Source organism: Drosophila sulfurigaster, chromosome 3 (assembly GCF_023558435.1).
Source record: "Drosophila sulfurigaster albostrigata strain 15112-1811.04 chromosome 3, ASM2355843v2, whole genome shotgun sequence".
Taxonomy (NCBI): Eukaryota; Metazoa; Arthropoda; class Insecta; order Diptera; family Drosophilidae; genus Drosophila; species Drosophila sulfurigaster.
The window spans coordinates 9,803,719-9,823,007 of NC_084883.1; the positions used below are offsets into that span (position 1 = coordinate 9,803,719).

Below are 19,289 nucleotides of genomic sequence, written 5' to 3' on the forward strand. Positions count from 1 at the left end.
AACGCTCTCGTCAGCTGTTTTGCCATTATCAACTGATAACAGGTTCATATATACGCATATACGCACGTTGTCGTTGCTGCGGTGTTGTCTGTGGGTGTGTGTGTTATTTTTTTGTATCTCCCAACAACCTGTGTCGAAACGTTCATTTCTTATCGTAAAACGCAACAAAATGGAAGTCAAAGTCAAAGTATTTTCGGTTAACAAAACCCTGCCCTATGGTAATTAATTAATTCGAAACTATTAGTTCTATTATTAACCAAACAATTATCAATCAACCAATTATCAGATGCCTCGCTACTTCGGATTAATTTTTCACTGCCGCAAATCAATGAGATTGCCTTGAACATATCGCAGCGCTCCACAGTCTCTGGTATCAATGAGATTGCCTATGCATTAAAAGCTTTAATGTTGACGGATCTGACCACATTGGCTGGCGATGATACGGCAGCCAATGTTCGACGACTTTGCGTCCGCGCCTGCCTCCCCTTCGAGCCGCAATTCTTTGAAAAGTCCTTTGAACGCACTCTCCTCCCGGACATCCATTGTGCCGCCGTTTGCGTTTATCCTGCTCGTGTTGCGGATGCGTACAAGACGCTGCAACAGTATGGCAAACTGGACGAAATATCGATTGCTGCGGTGGCCACCGGTTTTCCAACTGGACAGTACGGTTTGCAGACGCGACTGCAGGAGATCAGCTACGCCATTCTGGCCGGTGCCACAGAGATTGACATTGTGATCAATCGTCAGTTGGCGCTGATTGGCGACTGGGAAGGTGTCTACAATGAGGTGGTGCTCATGCGCAATGCCTGCGGCGAACGAGCTCATCTAAAGACGATTCTGGCCATTGGCGAGCTGGGCTCTATGGAGAATGTAAGCACATCAGATTACTCTTATTTCGCACATTTATTACTTTACTTCAATTGCAGGTGTATAAGGCATCCATGGTGTGCATGCTGGCTGGCGCTGACTTCATCAAGACATCCACGGGCAAGGAGGCGGTCAATGCCACTCTGCCCGTTGGACTGGTCATGATCTATGCCATACAGGAGTTTAAGCGTCGCACCGGTCAAATTGTGGGCTTAAAGCCAGCTGGAGGAGTGCGCACTGTGCGCGATGCCATTGCCTGGATAACGCTGGTGAAGGAGACACTTGGCATGCATTGGCTGCAACCTGAACTATTCCGCTTTGGAGCATCTGGTCTGCTCGACGATATTGAAAAGGTGGTGCGCAATGGCGTCGCGCAGCTGGAAAAGGCTTAAGGAATACACAATACACAACTTACAGTAAAATTGGCAATATTAGAATCAAAAATACTCATCGAATTTTCGTAAAAAAAACGTTTTCTATAAAAATACGCTCAAAAATATATGCAGTAAATAAAATGTTTATTGTACTTCAAATTAAATTTATTAAAACTAATACAATGAGTACTTAAATGTATATATAATATTATCTAAACAGTTTTACTTATAACTAAATAATCTATGTTAATAGCTAAAAGAAAAAATGAATTTATTTCGCCGCTTTGTTTATTCTTCGCCCTGGACAATGCCTTGTAGTTTCTATTTTTATTATCCAAAATAGCTCTTTCGTGGTCCTCAAAACTGTAAATATAAGTACAAATACAAATATATTTCTTAATTTAAATCAGATTAGAAAAGTAGTTTAAAAATATTAACAACTTACCTTTTATTGTTTTATAAAAGACGCGAAAAAATAAACTTTCTTGTTCAGCACTCACAAAACAAATGACAAATGATACACAAAATTGCACATGTTCGAGAAAAGTAGGCGTTAGGGAAATTACGCGTTGCGCTAAGAGGGCGCGTACACCAGACTCAATGCAAGAAGCATTCTACAAGACGAGTCATCTAACGATCTACAGAAAAGTCTTGCAGTCTCGGTCTTGGCATGACACGAAACACAATTGGGTAATTGACTGACTGACTTACTAAATGAACGGAAAATGTTGCAGGGCTGCAATAAAAAAAATCCTTTTCTAACTGACTGACTTTCTAAGTGAACGGTAAGAGTTGCAGGGCTGCAACACAACACAACAAATGTAGCTTCTTTAATTTCATTGTACAATTTGTTAACTGACTGACTGACTTTAAAAATGAACGCACAGCCTAAACGTTAAGAGCAACAAGGCTACAATTTAAGCACAGCATACATATGTACATACATACATACATAGCTCTTCCAATTACATCATACAATAAAACGGCATTTCTCAAAACTGTCAAACTTTCCACTTCATCTCGTTTCTTTTCGGTTTACTGGGAGACTTAACTCCTCATAGATATACATACATAAATACAAGTACATGTACATACAATCCTGTCCAAAATTATACGACACCTCGTCAAGTGTTGTGTTGTAGCTCGTAGCGGAATGGGAAAACGAAAAAGAGCGAAATAAAAGTATGAAGAATAATAGCACACAGAGAAATGCACAAATGCACTCTGTTTGCATCTCCCGTTTTCGAGTAACGGTAAAAAAGCTAACACGCTGCAGGTGTTTTAAAACTATACGACACATTTCTAAATTATTGTGCATAGTCAACATTTTACATTATTTATAATTAATTATTAAGGATTGACAGTTAAAACCGGCGCCTTGCGTTTTTCCAATTTCAAAAATTCTATTAGACATTAATTTAATTAAAGTGTTTCAAATACTTTGGTCTAGGAGAGAGCATTGGGTCAAGACCTACAAGGATGCAATTTAAGCACAGTATAGTTCTTCCAATTGCATCGGCATTTCTCTATACTTCAACTGCAAGCGTGTCACATCAGAATTCCAAGTTCGTTCTTTAATTACTTTTCACTTAATCTTGTTTCTTTTCTGTTTACACTGGGAAACTTAACTCCACACACATATAAATATATAGATATATTTTGCATTTATGTAACTGACTACAATTAAATAACACTTGATCTGAACTTGATCTTGTTCTAGGCTCCAGTTGGCTTAAAGTTGTATGCAAGCTGATGCGCAGGTGCAGCCATTAGATCATCCTCGGGCAGCTGCTCGCCGTGCTGCATGAGCTCCCCAGGCACATTGACGTGGGGCTGATTGTCGGGCGTCTTGACGTGCATGTCCACGGCAAAGAATGAATCATCGAAATTGATGCGACTACGTTCGTCCTGCTCCAAGTAGACAGCCTTGGGCGCATTGCCACCCATTGCCTTCTCGTAGGTGTTAAGCCACTTCATATTGATGTGCTTGGCATCCGCATTGAATTTCTTGGGCGTCTTCTTTGGCTTATCCGCGTAGTAGTTGCGTTCCTGCTGCACTCGATGTGGAGGTGGCGCAATTTTCTCCATGCGCTTGCTCTTGGCATCTAGCTTGGGATCGACATAGTCGAAGAGTGGTAAATAAAAGTTGTAAGGTTGCTCTGTGGGTGGCAGCATGTAAGGCTGTGGCTGCGGATTCGGTTGAGGGTGAATTTGAATCTGAGGTTGCACTTCGCTGGCCGACGTCTGTGCATCCTCGTTCTGCATAACAGCAGGACCAAAGATTTCGCCGGCACGTCGCAGCAAATGCTCCAAACGCTCGATGGTTATGACATGTGGATGCAGAAGTTGCACATCCTCGTGAAGATGAGCACTTCGCGCCAGTCTCGACGATGTGGGCGTGGCATCAATTGTGGCACAAAACACGCACAGCACCAGCTACAAAATAAAATGATCTCTTGGTCAAAGGTTCAAATGTAGCAACATCGCAAAAGACACTCACTATTATTAGTGACCCATTCAACATGTTGAGTTTGAGATTTGTAGATCTATTGACCGCTTTTTTAGTTGTCCATATGCGATTGCGACGAGCAGCAGCAGCAACAGCAGCAGTCACGGAGTTTGCACAGCGAGTAAGGCGGCTTGGGGCACAGCGAATTCATTTATACTCCGCACACTGCAACCATTTTCCCAGACTGCAAACGGAAGCTTTCGGAAGTCTGCGCGCCATCAAGAGAGCGGCAACAACAATGCGAGGCGCCTCCAGACTAGGCACAGTTATCTGGGAAACCGAGTTTCAAACGAGTTTCCACAGCACTAAGAAACTAAATATATAACGAGGCAACATCACACACACACACACAGACGCTACGCCTGGCTACATAATAATGTTAATGTAACAACCCGAACCCGAAGCGCCTGGAGTTGAACAAACTGGATGTAAATGGATGATGTGAGTTTGTCACTGGTAATGAGTTCGTTGCAGCTCGAGACAAACAAGCGAAATTGCGTCAAATGGTCAAGTAATCACTACAGAAATTGTCCAATTTCAAACGCAATCGCAAAACCAAAGAAAACTCGGCCGCTGGCTCTGACAGTGCATTGACATCAAATTATGATCAAAACAATGGCGATCCCTTTCTGAAATTGTGTTTGCAAAATGCTCGCCAAGTCGTTTAACAACTCGGGAAAATCCAATTTGAGTTTTGCATTTTCCACAAGTCGACACAGCTTTAAAACAATTTAAATATGAGACACGTTAACTGTAGATTTAAGACTATAGTGCCCAGACTGTAAAATCCGTTGCTCACACAATTTCCGCAGCGTGTCTGTGAACTCGTTTCGATTGTTTCCACAAGAGGCACTCACATTTGTTATATTTTATTGTACCTGCCGTAAAAGTGCAAGTTCAAGCTACAGGAAATACTAGACAGGTGGCAATAATAATAAAAAAAAAAACATTAAAAAAGAAAAATAAATGTAACGATTACATCTTGTTCATTGACTCTATATTGGACAAACAACTACATAATTTCGGTACATTGCGATTTGGCAATCATGTTTGCTGTAACTCGGGCAAACCTTTTATGATAATATCGAGCGCTTCGAGATCCTTGCTCACCGTCTCTTTCAAAAACTCCATGGCACGCTGTTGCATGGTTAGAATGGTCTTCATCTCATCCTCGGCATTCTTGTCGATGGTGTAATCATTGCATCCATTGCCGGCAAATTGATTGCGCTGCATTCGAATCTGAGAGAGCAGTTCACTGAGTCGTCCCTTGAACTGTGTCGGTGCCGATACCACGGCCTGCATATTCTGTAGCTTGGTGCGAAGCGCCTCCTCCTCTGGAGACAATGCGCTGCCCACCTTGCGTGTGCATTCCTGTTTCACAACGATCTGTACAAATAATTGAATTATATTACTACAATGTGAATACAAATATTGCTTGCAATTCATACTCTTAATATACGATGGCCCATTTCGGCTAGTTTCCGTTTGTGCTCCAAGATTTTCGCCGTTGCCGAGGCGTGTCGCTGCCGCAGCTCCTGCAATTCACCATCGACCTTCTTCATATATAGCGCATGCGTTTCTGTTTCCTGTTCCTGACACTTCAAACGCCACTTAAGATCGCTGAAACCAATCATAGGCACCGGTATGAATTGAGTGGCATCCGGATTGTCCAAATTGGCCTGACGCCACATGCGTGGATCAACACTTCGTGGCGGATTCTCTAGATACTCTTTAATTTGATCCTCGTCAAGCACCGTTAGTGCGAACACCGAATTGATCCCCAAATTGGTCAATTGCTGCCCAAATCTGCTGGCCTGATTCAAATACATGGACAGTTCAGTGGCAAGTATACGTTTGCTGTCGTTTGGTCCATGTGTCATTTGTAGTTTCTCCTCCACATAAATGACCATTTGACATTTTTTATTCTCCAGCTCTTTGAGCGCATCGATGTGGACCAAAATGTTTGGCTTGCTGCCCATCAAGCTGTGCAACGTTTGTATAATCTGTTGTTGTTGTGTCCTGAAAATGTATTAAATCGAAAAGTGTAAATATTTGATATATTTATACTTAAAAATAAAAGTATCTTAAAGCCAAAAATCTTCAACCAAACAATAACTAACAACTAATTCCAGATAAATATCTCTAACTATAAAAATAAAACAAATACATAATTATCGTTATTTAAACTCAAAAGGTCCTATTTGCAAATTCATTCAATACATTATTCTAAACATAACAAAATCTTAAAATCATTAGAGCAATACTACAAATATGTATGCTTCTTCGATATTTAAACTTTCTTAAAATCACATACGATTTAATCGAATATTTTAAACATTAACCAACAAAATTATAATATTGCACTTTAGACAATAAAATAAAACTAAAACTTGTACACAATTATTTTTAGTCTAAATTCATTCATTTTACTTTAAGTTAAATGCGAATATAAGTTATCGTTTTCACCACAAATCAAAACAATTTAAAAAATTAAAGTTTATCACTTCAAATTCCATAACTTTTAAAACAAATTGACTTACTTAATTGTCGCCAACTCTCGATCGAAATTGAGCGCGACCAGTCCCAATTTATTATCCTTGCCAGGCATACGACTGTAGCCGATAGCCTTAAAGCGGCAGAGGTAATTCTCCTGCGTTATGTCCACAGGCGCTGCACTCTGGGAATAAAATAACTTGCCGGTGCCCCACATGGCCTGCAGATAATTCCATTTGGCGACAATATTGTCGCGCTCATCGCCAAAAATTGAGACATTCAGAATGGACTGTGCAAACGCCTCGTCTGCTGAGATGGCAACAGGTTGTTGCTGTGGCTGGCCGAGCATAAAATTCGTACCACCGAAGCCACCAAAACCTGGTGTAACAGTCGTTGCAGCAGCCGGTTTGCCAAAAGCTGCAAGCATATGAAATTTATATGTAAGTTAATTGCCTGAAGACGTTAGGTGTTGTTGCATATTACCTGATCCAAAGGTGCCACCGCCAAATGCCGATGGTTGGCTAGCTCCAAAGCCACCAAACGTTGGCGCTGTTGTTGTGGTTCCCCCAAAGCCCCCAAATCCAGTTGCAGGCGCAGTGCTGGTAGACAATTGACCAAAACCACTGAAAGCAGGAGGCGCTGCAGCGGGTGTCGCAAACAAACTGGGTTGACTTGTCGCTGTCGCCGCCGCACCGAAGCCACCAAATCCGCCGCCCAGTGTCGATGTGGGTGCCGATGTTGTCGCCGTGCCAAATGCTGTGGGTGCGGTGCCAAATGCTGGTGCAGATATCGCGCTACCAAACGCCGGCGCCGCAGATGCAGCTGGCGCTCCAAATGCCGGTGCTACTGTCGCTGTTGTTGCTCCAAATGCCGGTGCCGCTGCTCCCGTTGTTGCTCCAAATGATGAACCAAACATTCCGCCCGCTGTTCAACATACAAAAGAGAGATAACAATAAATATAAAAGGGGTCAACATTGGGTAAGCTTTGCTGCAGGGTTCAGCTTCCGCTTAACACATGTTATCAGTGTCACAAATTGATGAAGCTTTTAGTACAGCTTGGAAGTTGGACACCAGCAGATGTGTCTTTGTATTTTTAAGAATGTCGCTGATACTTATTTTTATATTGGTTACACTTTTATCTGCTCTGGCCTACATTGGTTATGTTCTGCACAAGAAAGGGTAAGCATTGATAGAACTCAATAACACTATTGTTCTTGCCCTCTAAACATCATGTTCATTGCCAACCGCTCAGTTAGTAACTCTATTGTTTGTCTTGTATTGCAGAATTAATCCAAAGGAAATACGTGTGAACAGCATACAAGGAGCAAAGCAGCTGCTATCATTACCCTCGAATGCTGGACCACAACGTTATTTGGCTAAAAATGCTTGATTCTTTACACGAGAATACAAATCCGTCTCAGCAACACCTGAGGAATTGAGGAAAGTACTCACGTTTAGCCGGCGTGCTTGTCGCGCCAAGCGATGTGTTGCCACCAAAGAAGGACATGACTGTTAAGATCCTAGACTGTCGAAGCAAATGACACCTTTTCTTCCTTACGCCTTATTAAAAGTTGTTGTCGTATTTTTATAATAAAAACAAACTTAATAACAATAAAAAAACGTAAAATTTTGGCGCTTCAAGAGAGTGCAAAATTGCTTTAGGAATGAGCGATCTGCGATATATTCGATTTCATGTGAGTAATGTGTAATCGAATTCTATCGATAGCGCAAAGGGCAAATTTTGAGCTTAAGCCTTGCTGACATCACAAAGTTGATTAAACTGCCTTTACAAATATTTCATTAATTAAAATTGCAAATTATGATCAATAAAACTAAACCATTTTTGTTATTTTTTACATTTTAATGCAAGTATTTGGTCTAAAGAGGTATGTTTATCAATTATATCGCAACATGTCCTCAACTGACGTCACTAAATAAAATATCGCTAGCTATCTCACATAATCGATATTTCGCCGCTAGAGACTGCAAAATTCGTGTGCAAACGCATACAAGAAAAAATAAAAATAAAAAAGATGAGTAGTGAATGTAAATACGATGCAAAACACTTGGAAGACAAGCTGAGAGCGAGATTTGAACCAAGCCATGTAGAAGTGACCGACGATTCTGACGGATGTGGTGCTAAATTCAGCGTTATCATAGTGTCTAAAGAATTTGTGGGACAATCATTGCTAAAAAAACACAGATTGTAAGAACTATTCTTCAGTTTTGATTGCTTATCACGTTTTGTTAATAATTCGATTACACACGCTTATTTTGAAGGGTAAACCAATCGCTTGCTGAAGAACTAAAGTCAATTCACGCTTTCTCACAAAAGACATACACCCCCGAAGAGTGGGAGAAAGTGCAGCAACAACAACAGTAATAACAACAACTCAACAGCAATACTAATAACAGCAACAACTACTACAAGAGCAACATTTGCCGTAACCTGTTGATGTCGTAGCGGCCGAAACTGAAACCGAAACCTGTACATATGTATGTTTGCATGTATGTATGTATGTAAAAGCAACCAACAACAAAAACAACAGAAACCAGCCAACGTTGGATGAACATTAACAACCAGTCGAAACCGAAAAACAGTTGAACAAAGAAAGTGAAAGGGAAACAGCCAATGAACGGAGCTCCACAATAAAAAAAAATTACCGCAAATTTCGCAAAAATAAAAACATTACATAAAATCCACAAATAGTCATCCAAAAAATATCGAACAAAAATAAAACAAATAAAGCGAGAACTTTACTACACACAAGTGACCCACGGTGACGCCATTTTGCCTGAACTGGTGCTATTCTGACCCCTACACATTACAAATTCAAATTAACCAGCAGATAAAACTCACAGAAAAGTAGCAAAACAACAGTATCGAGAACAATGCTCAAGTTCCAGGTTCACTCCCCTGGCAAGGTGATTTTACATGGCGAACACGCGGTTGTCTATCACAAGCCCGCTTTGGCCGCCGTCGTTGGCCTGGGTACTAAACTGCAGCTGCGCTCCCAGGAAGGTAGCCAGGTGGCCAGCTTTCAGCTGGATGCATTGAACTGCACTCTGGAAATCAATTTGCAGGAATTCAATGCATTTCTCACCAACTTCCGCCAAAAATACCCTGGAGATAAATTAGACAGCACAGCCAAATTAATGGAGGAAGTGCGTTCCGAGGTATCCAAGCAGCTGGAACGCAGTGTGGGCAGCACGCCTAAACAGCACACACAACGCGCCTTCATTTCCATTTATTATCTGCTTGCGGGCGCTGTACTCACAGCACCCAATCAACCGACGCTGACACTTAAGACGGGTTTCCAGGTGCATGTTGACACGGAACTGAATGTGGGCGCTGGTCTTGGCAGTTCCGCTTCATATGGCGCCGCTTTGGCTACCGCTTTTCTCATCTTAGCTGGCCACTTCGATCAGTCCAGCTACTTGCAGGATGAAAACTTGGCACTGATCTCCCACTGGGCTTACGAATCGGAGCGTGTCAATCATGGTACACCATCGGGAGTGGATAACACCGTATGTACCTACGGCGGCATTTTGCGTTTCGTCAAGGGTCAAGGTTTTCAGTCACTGAAAATCCATAAACCACTCAATATTCTGCTGGTGGATAGTCGAGTCAGTCGCAGCACCGCGGACATTGTGGCCAAGGTGCGTCACCTGGCCGAGGATTTTCCGCAGCTTATAGAGGCCATCTGGCAAGCCTGTGAGCAGCTGGTGAACTCAGCAGTGCCGCTGTACGAGAGCTTTGGCAATGCACAGGATGACAGCCAAAAGTTTGAGAAACTGGAACGTCTCTTTCAGATCAACAACGATCTGTTAAAGGCCATCGGTGTGACACATCCAAAGCTGGAGCAAATCTTTACAATTGCCTTCAAGCGTGGTTTCTTCTCCAAGTTGACGGGTGCTGGTGCTGGGGGCTATGCCATTGTGCTTCTGCCCGAGAACTTTGAATGCAACGAGGTCTACTGGAAGCTGAAGGAGGAACTGGAGGGTGCTGGCTTTGGTGTGCATGTGACAACAGCAGGAGGCGAGGGATTGCGTGTAACCTCGTTGGACAACTGATAAACTAAACTTCAACATATATAACACCTTTTACTTACAAATGTATTTTACTCTAAATGTATGTAGATGTACTCATGGTTTCGTTATTACTTAAAATAAATATTTTATATGCTGATTATGAATGATGTTTGGCTAGCGTTGACTTCTATCCCTCGACTTGAAGACGATGCCTCGATTTTTCATGTCACGCAGCGTCGAGTGTGGTAAAGTGCCCGAAACGGAAATCGCGTAAATGCCCCGGGTAAAGCGAGCTGAAAGACGCAACATGGTTAGTTAGCTCTACATTTTTGTACAATTAACATTAAATTTAAATACCCAAACGTTGCCATTTTGCGACCCAAGAATCAGTGGGTGTTGTCAGTGCGATAATGCCATCGAAATTGTTGCTAGTGTGATCATAGACATTGTCTTTATTGTTCTTCATGCGCAGGAATTCCTCACAATTCTCACAGCCATCAGTTTCAAATTGATCGAATGTCTTTAATAATTGGGAAAAAGCGGCATATGTATATAGAATATAAAATGTGTACGCGTGTACTTTTTCAACAAAACTGAGAAACATTTACCTTGACTAAGGAGCAAACCAAACAGGCGCGTAGACCACGCAAATCTTTTGGAATTGCATCAAAGGACATCTTAAAATTGATTAATAACACAGCACGTTGGTCAAAATTAAATAAAAGATGTTTGGCAAGCAAGAGTGTAAATACAAAACGATAATCTCATCGAATGCAAGCCTCCAAACATCGGCTAGCAAAATTCATGACTTATTTCTTATATATCGATAACTCTGAAATACTCAATACAAATATACCGAAATACTATTGAAATTTACGTGAACTAAAACAGTTCCGGTTCTGACTGGTTCCATCTGTTCGGTGGACTCTACAACAGGTCCGCTTTCCGTCTTACAGGAAATTCTACTAGAATTATTCTAGCTTTGTTCGACAAGATAAGTAATAGTCATTTATCATTGTTTTTTATTTTTTTTTTAAATGGAACTAGGAGAAGAATTGCTGACCCCAATCATTCTTAAAATAAGAGTCAAATCCCATACAAATTAGTTAGCTTCTTTATTGTTTATATTATGAAACAAATTAAGTCAAGAATATAATTAATTCCGGTGAGGCCTCTTTTTGTGATAGACCTCGGTGACATCAAAATAAAGTAACACGGAGCCTAAAAAGGCCGATGGATTAATTTGATTAAACTTAATAGACAGTTTATATTCCTGAAGTGGTAGCGGAGGAATGGAAACTTCATCTAATGTAAAATTACGGGCGTATAAATGTCCCTTTTAATTTAAAAGAAATGGTATATTTAATTAATTTACGTTTATTTAATCGTAGTTAACTTACCGAAAATGGACAAGTATGATTTAAATTGGTATATATTCTAAAATGTTCCATCGCATATTTCTCTAAAAAATTCCTGGCATTCGATTTGCGGAGAAGATCGCAAATGTTGTACTGCAGTTGTGTAATTAATGGTTTATACAAATTGCTGCTATCGCGATAAAATATCTCCGCAAGCAACTAAAAGATTACATCAAGAAGATTAAAATTCTTTTTATATTTTTATTTAATTACATGAGCATTTGTAATTTCTCCAATAATATCACCATCAATGTTAAGTATCGATCTTGTCCAATTAATTGGTTTAAGTACACATGAAATATTCGCGAAATATTTTTTGTTTGCATTGCACTCAGCCTTTTTTATTTTGAAATATACACCATTCTATAAAAAAAAATTCCCAAAATATAATGAATAAAAATGTGAAAATTTCGTTTCGAAAACATACGCAATATATGGAGCTAAACAACACGAATAGCAGTAGCTTAAACATTCTGAGATTTATTCTGTTTGACGTTCTGTACTAAAATACGCGTTGTAAATTTAAATTAGAATTTTGTATTGCTTATCGATGATCTTATTATGCCTAATGACCAGGTAATTAACATGTATGTTGAAGAAACCGCGTTTGCTGGGGTGTTTCGGTTGACACACATGATTGTGATTATATATACATATAAATAGCTAAATGAGACTGTTGTGATTTACTTTTAAACGACGAAGGGAATTTAAAAACACATTTGATTCAATAAAAACCATTCATGATGTGAGGAGCTTACGAACTTGGGGTGGAGCGCATTCGTTAAATGTGAATTTGAGTCACTTGTCGGCGTTTTCCTGTGAATGTCATTTATTAACTTTGGAAGTGGACGATAATTGTTGTTTTGTTGCTTCGGATTGCCGGCAATATACACTTGGTGATAAAATATTTATTTAATTCAAAGCACTGCAAGTGTTCAACAGCCACATTAGAATGTCTTCGTCCACGTCAACAACTTCCAGTCCAACGGACAGCTCGAATGGTTCTTTGGCAATTTCATATGGTGCCCTGCCCCTCGTACCTGGTGCGAATTCGCAGAAGCCTTTCACGCTTTCCGAGCGTCTTAGCTTTGAGATTCACCGTTACTCCAGCTATTCGCCCAACTATTTGCCTGAGTAAGTTTACAGTGCTTCTTTAGAAAAGCTGTAAAGTTTCAACACACACACATACACATGTTCTTATGCATATGTAAGTGTAAAGAATTGTTTGAAAACATACAGTGTCGGCCAAAAGAATTGTCAATAATGGGGTATTCCCGTTTTTAGGCATAGAATTTTTTTTATATTCGTACTTTAATTTATCGTGAAATATTTAACATATGTACATATTTTCATGTACAGTAGAAAAAAACGAATAACATTTTACCTATTAAAAAAAAACAATGCTACTATTGCCAATTAAATTTCCCATCACTGTTTATGCTTATAGAGGGGAACTCGTCCCGCCTCTAGTTCTGTAAACATAGCATTTCGTAATTGTTGTTGTCAACTGCGCAGCTTTTGCCACCGAATATATTTACGGTCCCATTTCACAATTTCAGAAATGTACTCGTCGACTGTCCAAATGATCAAACCTCTCGTTGGTCCGCCTATACGAATAGCCCACCACAATTTCTAACCCTGAAGCTCAAACGTCCCGCCATTGTGAAGAAGATCAAATTTGGTAAATTTGAAAAATCACATGTCTGTAACATAAAAAAATTTCGAGTTTTTGGTGGCTTAGAAGATGAGCATATGGTACTACTACTAGAAGCGTAAGTTTTCGATGTCGATATTTCCAAAAAGTAAATAGTTAATTATCTTTATCTATTAACAGTGGCCTTAAAAACGACAATATACCTGAAGTATTCAATTTACGTTGTATGACTGAGGATGGCTCGGAGAACCTGCCCATTTTATATTTAAAAATCGTGCCATTATTGTCTTGGAGTCCATCCTTCAATTTCAGTATCTGGTATATTGAGCTGCATGGCCAGGATGATCCTATGTACACCTCTGCTCGCATGAAAAACTACAATATGCTGCGTGAAACTGAGATTATTAAACTGTGCCTGAAACACTTCCGCCAACAGGGTTATATGGAAGCTTTTGGCGCCCTACAGGAACAAACAAATGTGCGACTAGAACATCCGCTTATAAGCGAACTTCATAAGTATTTGGTAATTATAGTTATTCAGTACAAATTAAGAATTTTATGGACAAGTGTATGTGTTTTTTTTTAATATTTCCACAGGTTGTGCAGGGTAATTTTGAGCGGGCCGAAGAGTTTGTTGCTGAGTGCATTGAGGATGGTCTAATGGATGAGTATTTGCATAAGCAGGACTATAAGCATGCTTGGCATATGAAACACACTGAGAGTGACGTAAAGCCCGGCAATCGTGGTGGTCATCAGCTGGCTGTGGATGCTAAGAAGCGACTTATATATTTATATGGCGGTTGGGATGGCTATCAGGATCTGAGCGATTTGTGGGTATTCAATATAGAGCTGGATGAATGGACGCTGCTGTGTGATCGTTCGGAGCTAATTAAGGGTCCAACGCCACGTTCTTGTCACAAGATGATCTTCGATCCCATTAGCGAAAACATTTTCATGCTAGGGCGTTATCTCGACAACTCGATACGAACCAGCGATTACATTAAGAGTGACTTTTACTTGTACGACACACGTTCAAACGGATGGATGCAAATTTGCGATGATACCAGTCAAGTTGGTGGGCCACATCTGGTCTACGATCATCAGATGTGCATCGACAGCGATAAACGAACGATCTATATTTTTGGTGGCAAAATACTCACGCCACGAAGTGCCACATCTTCGGTGGAACCAGAGTACTCGGGCCTGTTCTCGTATCATATTGCTACAGACACATGGACGCAGATACTTGTCGATTGCCATCATGCCAGCGCAGCGCAAACGGATATTATGTCAATTAAATCTCGTATTACTCACTGCATGGTGTTTCATAATGTAATGAAAACCCAATTTGGATTTGTTTATGTTTATGACAATATTTATGATTTGCAGAAACAACGAAAGCTTTACATTTATGGTGGACAACGAGGAAAAGAGGACCTGGATGAGTTGCTAACTTACGACGTGGATACTCAGGCCATTTCAGTTCTTAATAAGGAGCATTCACATCATGGCAACACATCAACCTCGGAGGCAAAATTCGAACCATCATCGGGTTATACTTTGCGAGCTACAATTGATTGTGATCGTGACGAAATTTATATTTTCTCAGTACGTTTTACTAACTAAACTATAAATCTTTATCCAACTAACCGTATAGCTTTTGCAGAGCCTGAATAAGATTAAGGATCGACGTGATGTACATCATGTGGAGCCATCAAACTCTTTTTGGGTTTACTCATTGCGCACACACAAGTGGTCACGGATCTATTACTGCCGTCATAGTACTCAAGATATCAATTCCATTAATAAGGCAAATGTTTTGGGTACTACTAAAATCGATGGGTGCTTGGAACCATGTCCGCGATATGCTCATCAGATGGTCTACGATGAGTTAGCTAGGACGCACTATCTCTTTGGTGGTAATCCAGGCATTTCTCAGTATCAGCAACTGCGTTTGGATGACTTTTGGTTGCTCAATTTAGAAAAGTAATCTCGAAATTTACTTATGCACGTAAATTACTAAACATGATTAATTACAGGCCAAAGCGTGAAGAAATATTAAAACATTGTCGCTATCTAATACGAAAACTTCGCTACGAGGAAATGGTGCGCATAGATCCTTTGAAAGCGATGCAGTATCTTAGGCATCATATATCTGAAGTAATAGATCATACCGATGCAGAGCAACTAAACAACGTATGTATAATATAATTATAACTATATAAGAAATGATTATATATTATTAACTTTTATTTCCACAACAGTTCCATAAGTTGGCATCATTACTTTTCAAGCCCCATGAAATCACACATGACGCTACTCTGAGTCAAAAAACTACACCTGAAAAGTGCGCTGAGACTGAAAGATTTGATGAAGCGTCCGATGAGATCTTAAAGGGTAAGTTTCAATTGCATTTGTTAAACGTTTCGCAAACTAATTATCTATACAATTAGCTGAAATGACAGAAGTAATTGGGCTGGTGACTGCTGAAAATATGTCAATCGAATCAAATGAAAGCCTGGCCACGTCTGGGATATCGGAGACAGCGTCCAGTCCCAGTAATTCGTCGTGCACCAAACGAGCGCGTACCGAGTCTAGTTGCGAGAAACAAAATCGTCGAGCTTTTCTTTTCAACAAATTGGTGCAACTGATGCCAGCGAGCATGGTGCAGCCAGAGCGCAATTTGAGCGATTTTGTGGTCATTTAACTGTGCCAATTACAAATGCATATGCAGGCAGAAACGACATTATTTATAAGTATTTCAATGTTTACGTTAATTATTTGGAAATGTTATATATGCTTGATTCAAACGCTAAATGTGAATGTGATACTCAATTCGTCCTTACTTTCCTTTTGTTTATTTCAATGTTAAGTTTATCGGCTGGTGCTAAGCACCATTTAGCGTGTGCTAAATATTGAATTGAAATTATCTGCAACACAAAGCTATTTTCATTGTGATAGTTAATTTACAACATGAAAGCAAAGGTTATTGCGTTTAAGTCGAAATACTATAAAAAAATGTGAAATTTGTTAACTTTAAATTTAGATTAGATATAAACAATAAGTTTGAAATAAAAATTTTACACCTACTGATTGACGATTCTGGTTTATTTAAATGTTACTTGTAGTTCACAATTAATTCACAAAACAAAGACGTAATTCGAAAGGCATAAGCAGAATATTTTTTGTTTGTTGATAAACATATCTTCTTGTCGCTACTGTGTGAATAGTTTCCAAGTGCTTAACCCAAATTGAACTCCTTAAGTGCATTTTGCATAATTGTATCTTTGACGGCGCAGAACACAAGCTTAATGTTTTCGGTATCTATAATATTAAAAATATGAATAGTAGTAAGATGTGTAAAGTGGATTTCAGATACTCAACCTGTGGCTGTGGTGAAATGCGAATAACATTGACGTTCAGGGTCAGGATTGCAGGCCAAGTATTTCTTCAGAACGAATTGTTTAGCAGCAGCATGATCCTGCTTCGGACCTATATGGAAAATATTACTATAGTAATGAACAAGTGTGGGACAATTGTAGCTAACCATCAAATTCGGGGAAATAATCCACAACATGGGAATACATGATTTTCTCCTCTAACAAATCCTTCTTGTTCAGGAAAAGAATAATTGAAGAGTTTTGGAACCACGGGTATGTAATAATAGTTCTAAATAGAGCTTTTGATTCCTCCATACGATTCTAAAAAAATATATTTAAAAAAATATATATATATAAAATCATGATAAAATCCAATAATATTTACCTCATTATCAGATTCGAACAAAATTTGATCGTATTCAGAAAGCGCCACCAAAAATATAATTGAGGTAACATTCTCAAAGCAGTGAATCCACTTTCTTCTCTCCGAACGCTGTCCACCGACATCCACCATTCTAAAATCGCAGATAGATGGATAAATATCTGATAATATAAAATGTTTAGTCAAAATACCTGAATACGATGCCATCCAAATCAAATGGATATTCCAATATGCCAGTTGTGGGCACACGAGCACGTAGAATATCCTGCTCAGTGGGCAAATAATCAGCCTGCTCAATACGCGCTATATCGCTCAGATAGCTAAATATATAATAATTTAACAACTCTAATCCATGATTATACGTCAATGACTTACTATTTAGCTGAATCTGTCAATTGATATTCTCTTCGTCGATCGTAGCACTCCTGTATTCCAGAGTCTGCCCAAAGGCACTTAATGCCATTCAAATAGGGATCCTCAAATGTTGTCACCGATTCGTAATCAATGCTCATAATAAGATCAGCGTGTTCCTAATACAAATAATGAAATGTGAATATGTACATATTATAAAGTGTGAAGAAGTTCCACTTTGCTTATACCTTAGTCTCTGGAGCACCATATTCTATTTTGAGCATATCCATGGCTTTGATCATGGACTGCATGGCCATGAAGATATTTTGGAACACGAGCTTAATGTAACCACGTTTGTCATCATCCGAGTAACCGCTACCGTGAATAATACGCATCTGTTTGATAAAAGTGGACTTTCCCGACTCGCCAGTGCCTGAGAATTAAAGAATTAATCATAATTTGGGTTACATTTGAATTGAGGATTTTTCCTCACCCAATAACAACAGTTTAAGTTCTCGGCGTGCATCTCGTTTGTCCCGTCGCAACTGTTTCTCGATTTCCTGATTGATCCGTTTCTGTTCCTTGGCCTCTTCCGATAAACAGCACTCCATGCTAACTGAATTGAGGGACGCCTACGCGTTCTGCCGTTGTAGAAGTTGTCAAAAATACGAATTTATCGTCCTAAATATATATTCCAATTTGTAACGTTCCTTTGCAGTCTTTATTCCGATGACATAAGTGTCTTAGACTGATAAAAAAAAGTTGTTGGCTCGACGAAAGTCCGTTACGTTATGTTCTGAGTTAGCTGGAAACATTTCATATTTGGCCGACTCTCGGCTCGGCTCATGGAGGCCATGGCTTTGACACTGGGTCCGAGCAAAAAGCGCATGCCCCGCCACTGAATGTGGGTTTATACATTGGCACGACATTGGACCCGATCGCCATAATGCTACCGACCATGACGTGTTTCCGAGTGTGCCCCTAGCTCGTGCAGCAGGTGGAAACAGATTGAGGAAACACTGCCCACACACACGTCCAAGTTCATTGCAAGAAAGCTGATTTTGGTAACTATACGGCTTCTCAGCTTGGTCTAGCGGAAGACCCGATGCGCTTCTGTCCCCGACCCTGCAGTATATACCGACTACATAGGGAACATCCATACATATGTATCTGATTAGTCTGGGTCAAATTCGAGGCGTCTTAGAATCGATTTACTGTTGATATTTTGAAAATAGCTCAAGTCATAACATAATATCAAAAATGATTAAAGTTACTGGGAGTTTTCCCTAAAGATCTTCAGACAATGCACCTTGACCTCCAAATATGTGAGGTGGAACTGACCTTGGTTCACCCTAATGCGTCATGCAGTGGTCAAGTCTGTTTTGGGGCTAGCCTGCAGCTGATTTCTGTGCTCGGGTGTCCAATATTGAGTGTTTGTTAATCCAATTGTAACCGTATACGAGTATATAGTGCATATAGACTCAAACACACACACATACAAAAAGCAGAACTGGCCGTTTTTGAAATCGCAGCTTTTCAAGTAAAGACTAGTTTATTGTTTTTTAATATATTTTTATTTATATCATATTGTTTATATATATATATATATATATATACACATAATATATATATATATATATAAATTAGGTGTACATAGATACTTTTTCACTTTCTTTTCGTTTGTATTTTTTTTTTGTAGTTTTTTGGTTTTTAATTATCTAAAAAATTTCTTAGTTCGAGTACCATTGCCACCTCAATGTATTCAATTCATTTTCTAGTACTTGTATTTTTGCGAATTTTATGATTTCTATGACGAATGTGTAGACTAA

General features: G+C 39.6%; 10 protein-coding genes across 12 annotated transcripts; 5 read left to right on the forward strand and 5 right to left on the reverse strand.

The window, feature by feature from the left end:
- Window positions 1–56: 56 nt before the first annotated feature.
- On the forward strand, window positions 57–1,350 carry LOC133840510 (deoxyribose-phosphate aldolase). Its single transcript, XM_062272376.1, has 3 exons — window positions 57–218; window positions 287–870; window positions 927–1,350. Exons 1-3 carry the CDS (start codon window positions 170–172, stop codon window positions 1,257–1,259), a joined length of 966 nt encoding a protein of 321 aa, XP_062128360.1. The 5' UTR covers window positions 57–169; the 3' UTR covers window positions 1,260–1,350.
- A 1,311-nt stretch (window positions 1,351–2,661) lies between these two features.
- On the reverse strand, window positions 2,662–3,899 carry LOC133840511 (uncharacterized). The gene is made up of 2 exons (XM_062272377.1): window positions 3,742–3,899; window positions 2,662–3,677 (listed from the first exon to the last, which is right to left on the reverse strand). The coding sequence occupies exons 1-2, from the start codon at window positions 3,763–3,765 to the stop codon at window positions 2,958–2,960; spliced, it is 744 nt and encodes a 247-aa protein (XP_062128361.1). The 5' UTR covers window positions 3,766–3,899; the 3' UTR covers window positions 2,662–2,957.
- An 820-nt stretch (window positions 3,900–4,719) lies between these two features.
- Window positions 4,720–7,914, reverse strand: LOC133840508 (probable nucleoporin Nup54). Its single transcript, XM_062272374.1, has 5 exons — window positions 7,696–7,914; window positions 6,727–7,167; window positions 6,291–6,660; window positions 5,199–5,769; window positions 4,720–5,136 (listed from the first exon to the last, which is right to left on the reverse strand). The coding sequence occupies exons 1-5, from the start codon at window positions 7,748–7,750 to the stop codon at window positions 4,795–4,797; spliced, it is 1,779 nt and encodes a 592-aa protein (XP_062128358.1). The 5' UTR covers window positions 7,751–7,914; the 3' UTR covers window positions 4,720–4,794.
- On the forward strand, window positions 7,094–7,840 carry LOC133840514 (uncharacterized). 2 transcript variants are annotated; one of them, XM_062272381.1, is made up of 3 exons: window positions 7,094–7,221; window positions 7,287–7,422; window positions 7,528–7,840. In XM_062272381.1, exons 2-3 carry the CDS (start codon window positions 7,343–7,345, stop codon window positions 7,631–7,633), a joined length of 186 nt encoding a protein of 61 aa, XP_062128365.1. In that variant the 5' UTR covers window positions 7,094–7,221; window positions 7,287–7,342; the 3' UTR covers window positions 7,634–7,840. The 2 variants fall into 2 exon arrangements, with proteins under 2 accessions (XP_062128365.1, XP_062128364.1); XM_062272380.1 differs by lacking the exon at window positions 7,094–7,221 and having other exon boundaries at window positions 7,243–7,422.
- A 286-nt stretch (window positions 7,915–8,200) lies between the features above and the next one.
- On the forward strand, window positions 8,201–8,942 carry LOC133840513 (uncharacterized). The gene is made up of 2 exons (XM_062272379.1): window positions 8,201–8,449; window positions 8,524–8,942. The coding sequence occupies exons 1-2, from the start codon at window positions 8,277–8,279 to the stop codon at window positions 8,624–8,626; spliced, it is 276 nt and encodes a 91-aa protein (XP_062128363.1). The 5' UTR covers window positions 8,201–8,276; the 3' UTR covers window positions 8,627–8,942.
- Window positions 8,943–9,090: 148 nt separating this feature from the next.
- Window positions 9,091–10,435, forward strand: LOC133840509 (mevalonate kinase). Its single transcript, XM_062272375.1, has one exon. The coding sequence runs from the start codon at window positions 9,136–9,138 to the stop codon at window positions 10,315–10,317; it is 1,182 nt and encodes a 393-aa protein (XP_062128359.1). The 5' UTR covers window positions 9,091–9,135; the 3' UTR covers window positions 10,318–10,435.
- LOC133840512 (transcription elongation factor SPT4) lies at window positions 10,337–11,044 on the reverse strand. The gene is made up of 3 exons (XM_062272378.1): window positions 10,884–11,044; window positions 10,633–10,795; window positions 10,337–10,568 (listed from the first exon to the last, which is right to left on the reverse strand). Exons 1-3 carry the CDS (start codon window positions 10,950–10,952, stop codon window positions 10,450–10,452), a joined length of 351 nt encoding a protein of 116 aa, XP_062128362.1. The 5' UTR covers window positions 10,953–11,044; the 3' UTR covers window positions 10,337–10,449.
- Window positions 11,045–11,373: 329 nt separating this feature from the next.
- LOC133841583 (uncharacterized) lies at window positions 11,374–12,376 on the reverse strand. 2 transcript variants are annotated; one of them, XM_062274166.1, is made up of 4 exons: window positions 12,121–12,376; window positions 11,907–12,056; window positions 11,676–11,852; window positions 11,374–11,580 (listed from the first exon to the last, which is right to left on the reverse strand). In XM_062274166.1, the coding sequence occupies exons 1-4, from the start codon at window positions 12,163–12,165 to the stop codon at window positions 11,497–11,499; spliced, it is 456 nt and encodes a 151-aa protein (XP_062130150.1). In that variant the 5' UTR covers window positions 12,166–12,376; the 3' UTR covers window positions 11,374–11,496. The 2 variants fall into 2 exon arrangements, with proteins under 2 accessions (XP_062130150.1, XP_062130149.1); XM_062274165.1 differs by having other exon boundaries at window positions 11,374–11,611.
- Window positions 12,377–12,511: 135 nt separating this feature from the next.
- Window positions 12,512–16,436, forward strand: LOC133841580 (muskelin). Its single transcript, XM_062274163.1, has 9 exons — window positions 12,512–12,827; window positions 13,253–13,465; window positions 13,528–13,870; window positions 13,945–14,679; window positions 14,737–14,955; window positions 15,014–15,333; window positions 15,387–15,543; window positions 15,612–15,744; window positions 15,801–16,436. The coding sequence occupies exons 1-9, from the start codon at window positions 12,646–12,648 to the stop codon at window positions 16,052–16,054; spliced, it is 2,556 nt and encodes an 851-aa protein (XP_062130147.1). The 5' UTR covers window positions 12,512–12,645; the 3' UTR covers window positions 16,055–16,436.
- On the reverse strand, window positions 16,435–18,258 carry LOC133841581 (G protein alpha q subunit). The gene is made up of 8 exons (XM_062274164.1): window positions 17,954–18,258; window positions 17,709–17,893; window positions 17,485–17,639; window positions 17,301–17,429; window positions 17,113–17,242; window positions 16,895–17,048; window positions 16,732–16,839; window positions 16,435–16,671 (listed from the first exon to the last, which is right to left on the reverse strand). Exons 1-8 carry the CDS (start codon window positions 18,069–18,071, stop codon window positions 16,589–16,591), a joined length of 1,062 nt encoding a protein of 353 aa, XP_062130148.1. The 5' UTR covers window positions 18,072–18,258; the 3' UTR covers window positions 16,435–16,588.
- Window positions 18,259–19,289: the final 1,031 nt, after the last annotated feature.

Excerpts from the sequence above, each read along its gene's own strand:
- LOC133840513 (XM_062272379.1), top strand. The coding sequence starts at position 8,277 with ATGAGTAGTGAATGTAAATACGATGCAAAACACTTGGAAGACAAGCTG. Across the intron at positions 8,450-8,523 it reads TTGCTAAAAAAACACAGATT|GGTAAACCAATCGCTTGCTG; the intron begins GTAAGAACTATT and ends CTTATTTTGAAG.
- LOC133840508 (XM_062272374.1), bottom strand. The coding sequence starts at position 7,750 with ATGTCCTTCTTTGGTGGCAACACATCGCTTGGCGCGACAAGCACGCCG. Across the intron at positions 5,770-6,290 it reads CGAGAGTTGGCGACAATTAA|GACACAACAACAACAGATTA; the intron begins GTAAGTCAATTT and ends ATACATTTTCAG. Across the intron at positions 5,137-5,198 it reads TGGGCCATCGTATATTAAGA|ATCGTTGTGAAACAGGAATG; the intron begins GTATGAATTGCA and ends TTATTTGTACAG.
- LOC133841581 (XM_062274164.1), bottom strand. The coding sequence starts at position 18,071 with ATGGAGTGCTGTTTATCGGAAGAGGCCAAGGAACAGAAACGGATCAAT. Across the intron at positions 17,640-17,708 it reads ATGGTGCTCCAGAGACTAAG|GAACACGCTGATCTTATTAT; the intron begins GTATAAGCAAAG and ends TATTTGTATTAG. Across the intron at positions 16,840-16,894 it reads TTATTTCCCCGAATTTGATG|GTCCGAAGCAGGATCATGCT; the intron begins GTTAGCTACAAT and ends TTTTCCATATAG.
- LOC133840511 (XM_062272377.1), bottom strand. The coding sequence starts at position 3,765 with ATGTTGAATGGGTCACTAATAATA. Across the intron at positions 3,678-3,741 it reads TGAATGGGTCACTAATAATA|CTGGTGCTGTGCGTGTTTTG; the intron begins GTGAGTGTCTTT and ends TTTATTTTGTAG.
- LOC133840512 (XM_062272378.1), bottom strand. The coding sequence starts at position 10,952 with ATGTCCTTTGATGCAATTCCAAAAGATTTGCGTGGTCTACGCGCCTGT. Across the intron at positions 10,796-10,883 it reads TGGTTTGCTCCTTAGTCAAG|ACATTCGATCAATTTGAAAC; the intron begins GTAAATGTTTCT and ends CAATTATTAAAG. Across the intron at positions 10,569-10,632 it reads CGCAAAATGGCAACGTTTGG|CTCGCTTTACCCGGGGCATT; the intron begins GTATTTAAATTT and ends TGCGTCTTTCAG.
- LOC133840514 (XM_062272380.1), top strand. The coding sequence starts at position 7,259 with ATGTTATCAGTGTCACAAATTGATGAAGCTTTTAGTACAGCTTGGAAG. Across the intron at positions 7,423-7,527 it reads TATGTTCTGCACAAGAAAGG|AATTAATCCAAAGGAAATAC; the intron begins GTAAGCATTGAT and ends CTTGTATTGCAG.
- LOC133840510 (XM_062272376.1), top strand. The coding sequence starts at position 170 with ATGGAAGTCAAAGTCAAAGTATTTTCGGTTAACAAAACCCTGCCCTAT. Across the intron at positions 219-286 it reads TAACAAAACCCTGCCCTATG|ATGCCTCGCTACTTCGGATT; the intron begins GTAATTAATTAA and ends ACCAATTATCAG. Across the intron at positions 871-926 it reads AGCTGGGCTCTATGGAGAAT|GTGTATAAGGCATCCATGGT; the intron begins GTAAGCACATCA and ends CTTCAATTGCAG.
- LOC133841583 (XM_062274165.1), bottom strand. The coding sequence starts at position 12,165 with ATGTTTAAGCTACTGCTATTCGTGTTGTTTAGCTCCATATATTGC. Across the intron at positions 11,853-11,906 it reads GAGAAATTACAAATGCTCAT|TTGCTTGCGGAGATATTTTA; the intron begins GTAATTAAATAA and ends GTAATCTTTTAG. Across the intron at positions 11,612-11,675 it reads ATCATACTTGTCCATTTTCG|GGACATTTATACGCCCGTAA; the intron begins GTAAGTTAACTA and ends TTAAATTAAAAG.
- LOC133841580 (XM_062274163.1), top strand. The coding sequence starts at position 12,646 with ATGTCTTCGTCCACGTCAACAACTTCCAGTCCAACGGACAGCTCGAAT. Across the intron at positions 12,828-13,252 it reads TCGCCCAACTATTTGCCTGA|AAATGTACTCGTCGACTGTC; the intron begins GTAAGTTTACAG and ends TCACAATTTCAG. Across the intron at positions 14,680-14,736 it reads ACTGCATGGTGTTTCATAAT|AAACAACGAAAGCTTTACAT; the intron begins GTAATGAAAACC and ends TATGATTTGCAG.
- LOC133840509 (XM_062272375.1), top strand. The coding sequence starts at position 9,136 with ATGCTCAAGTTCCAGGTTCACTCCCCTGGCAAGGTGATTTTACATGGC.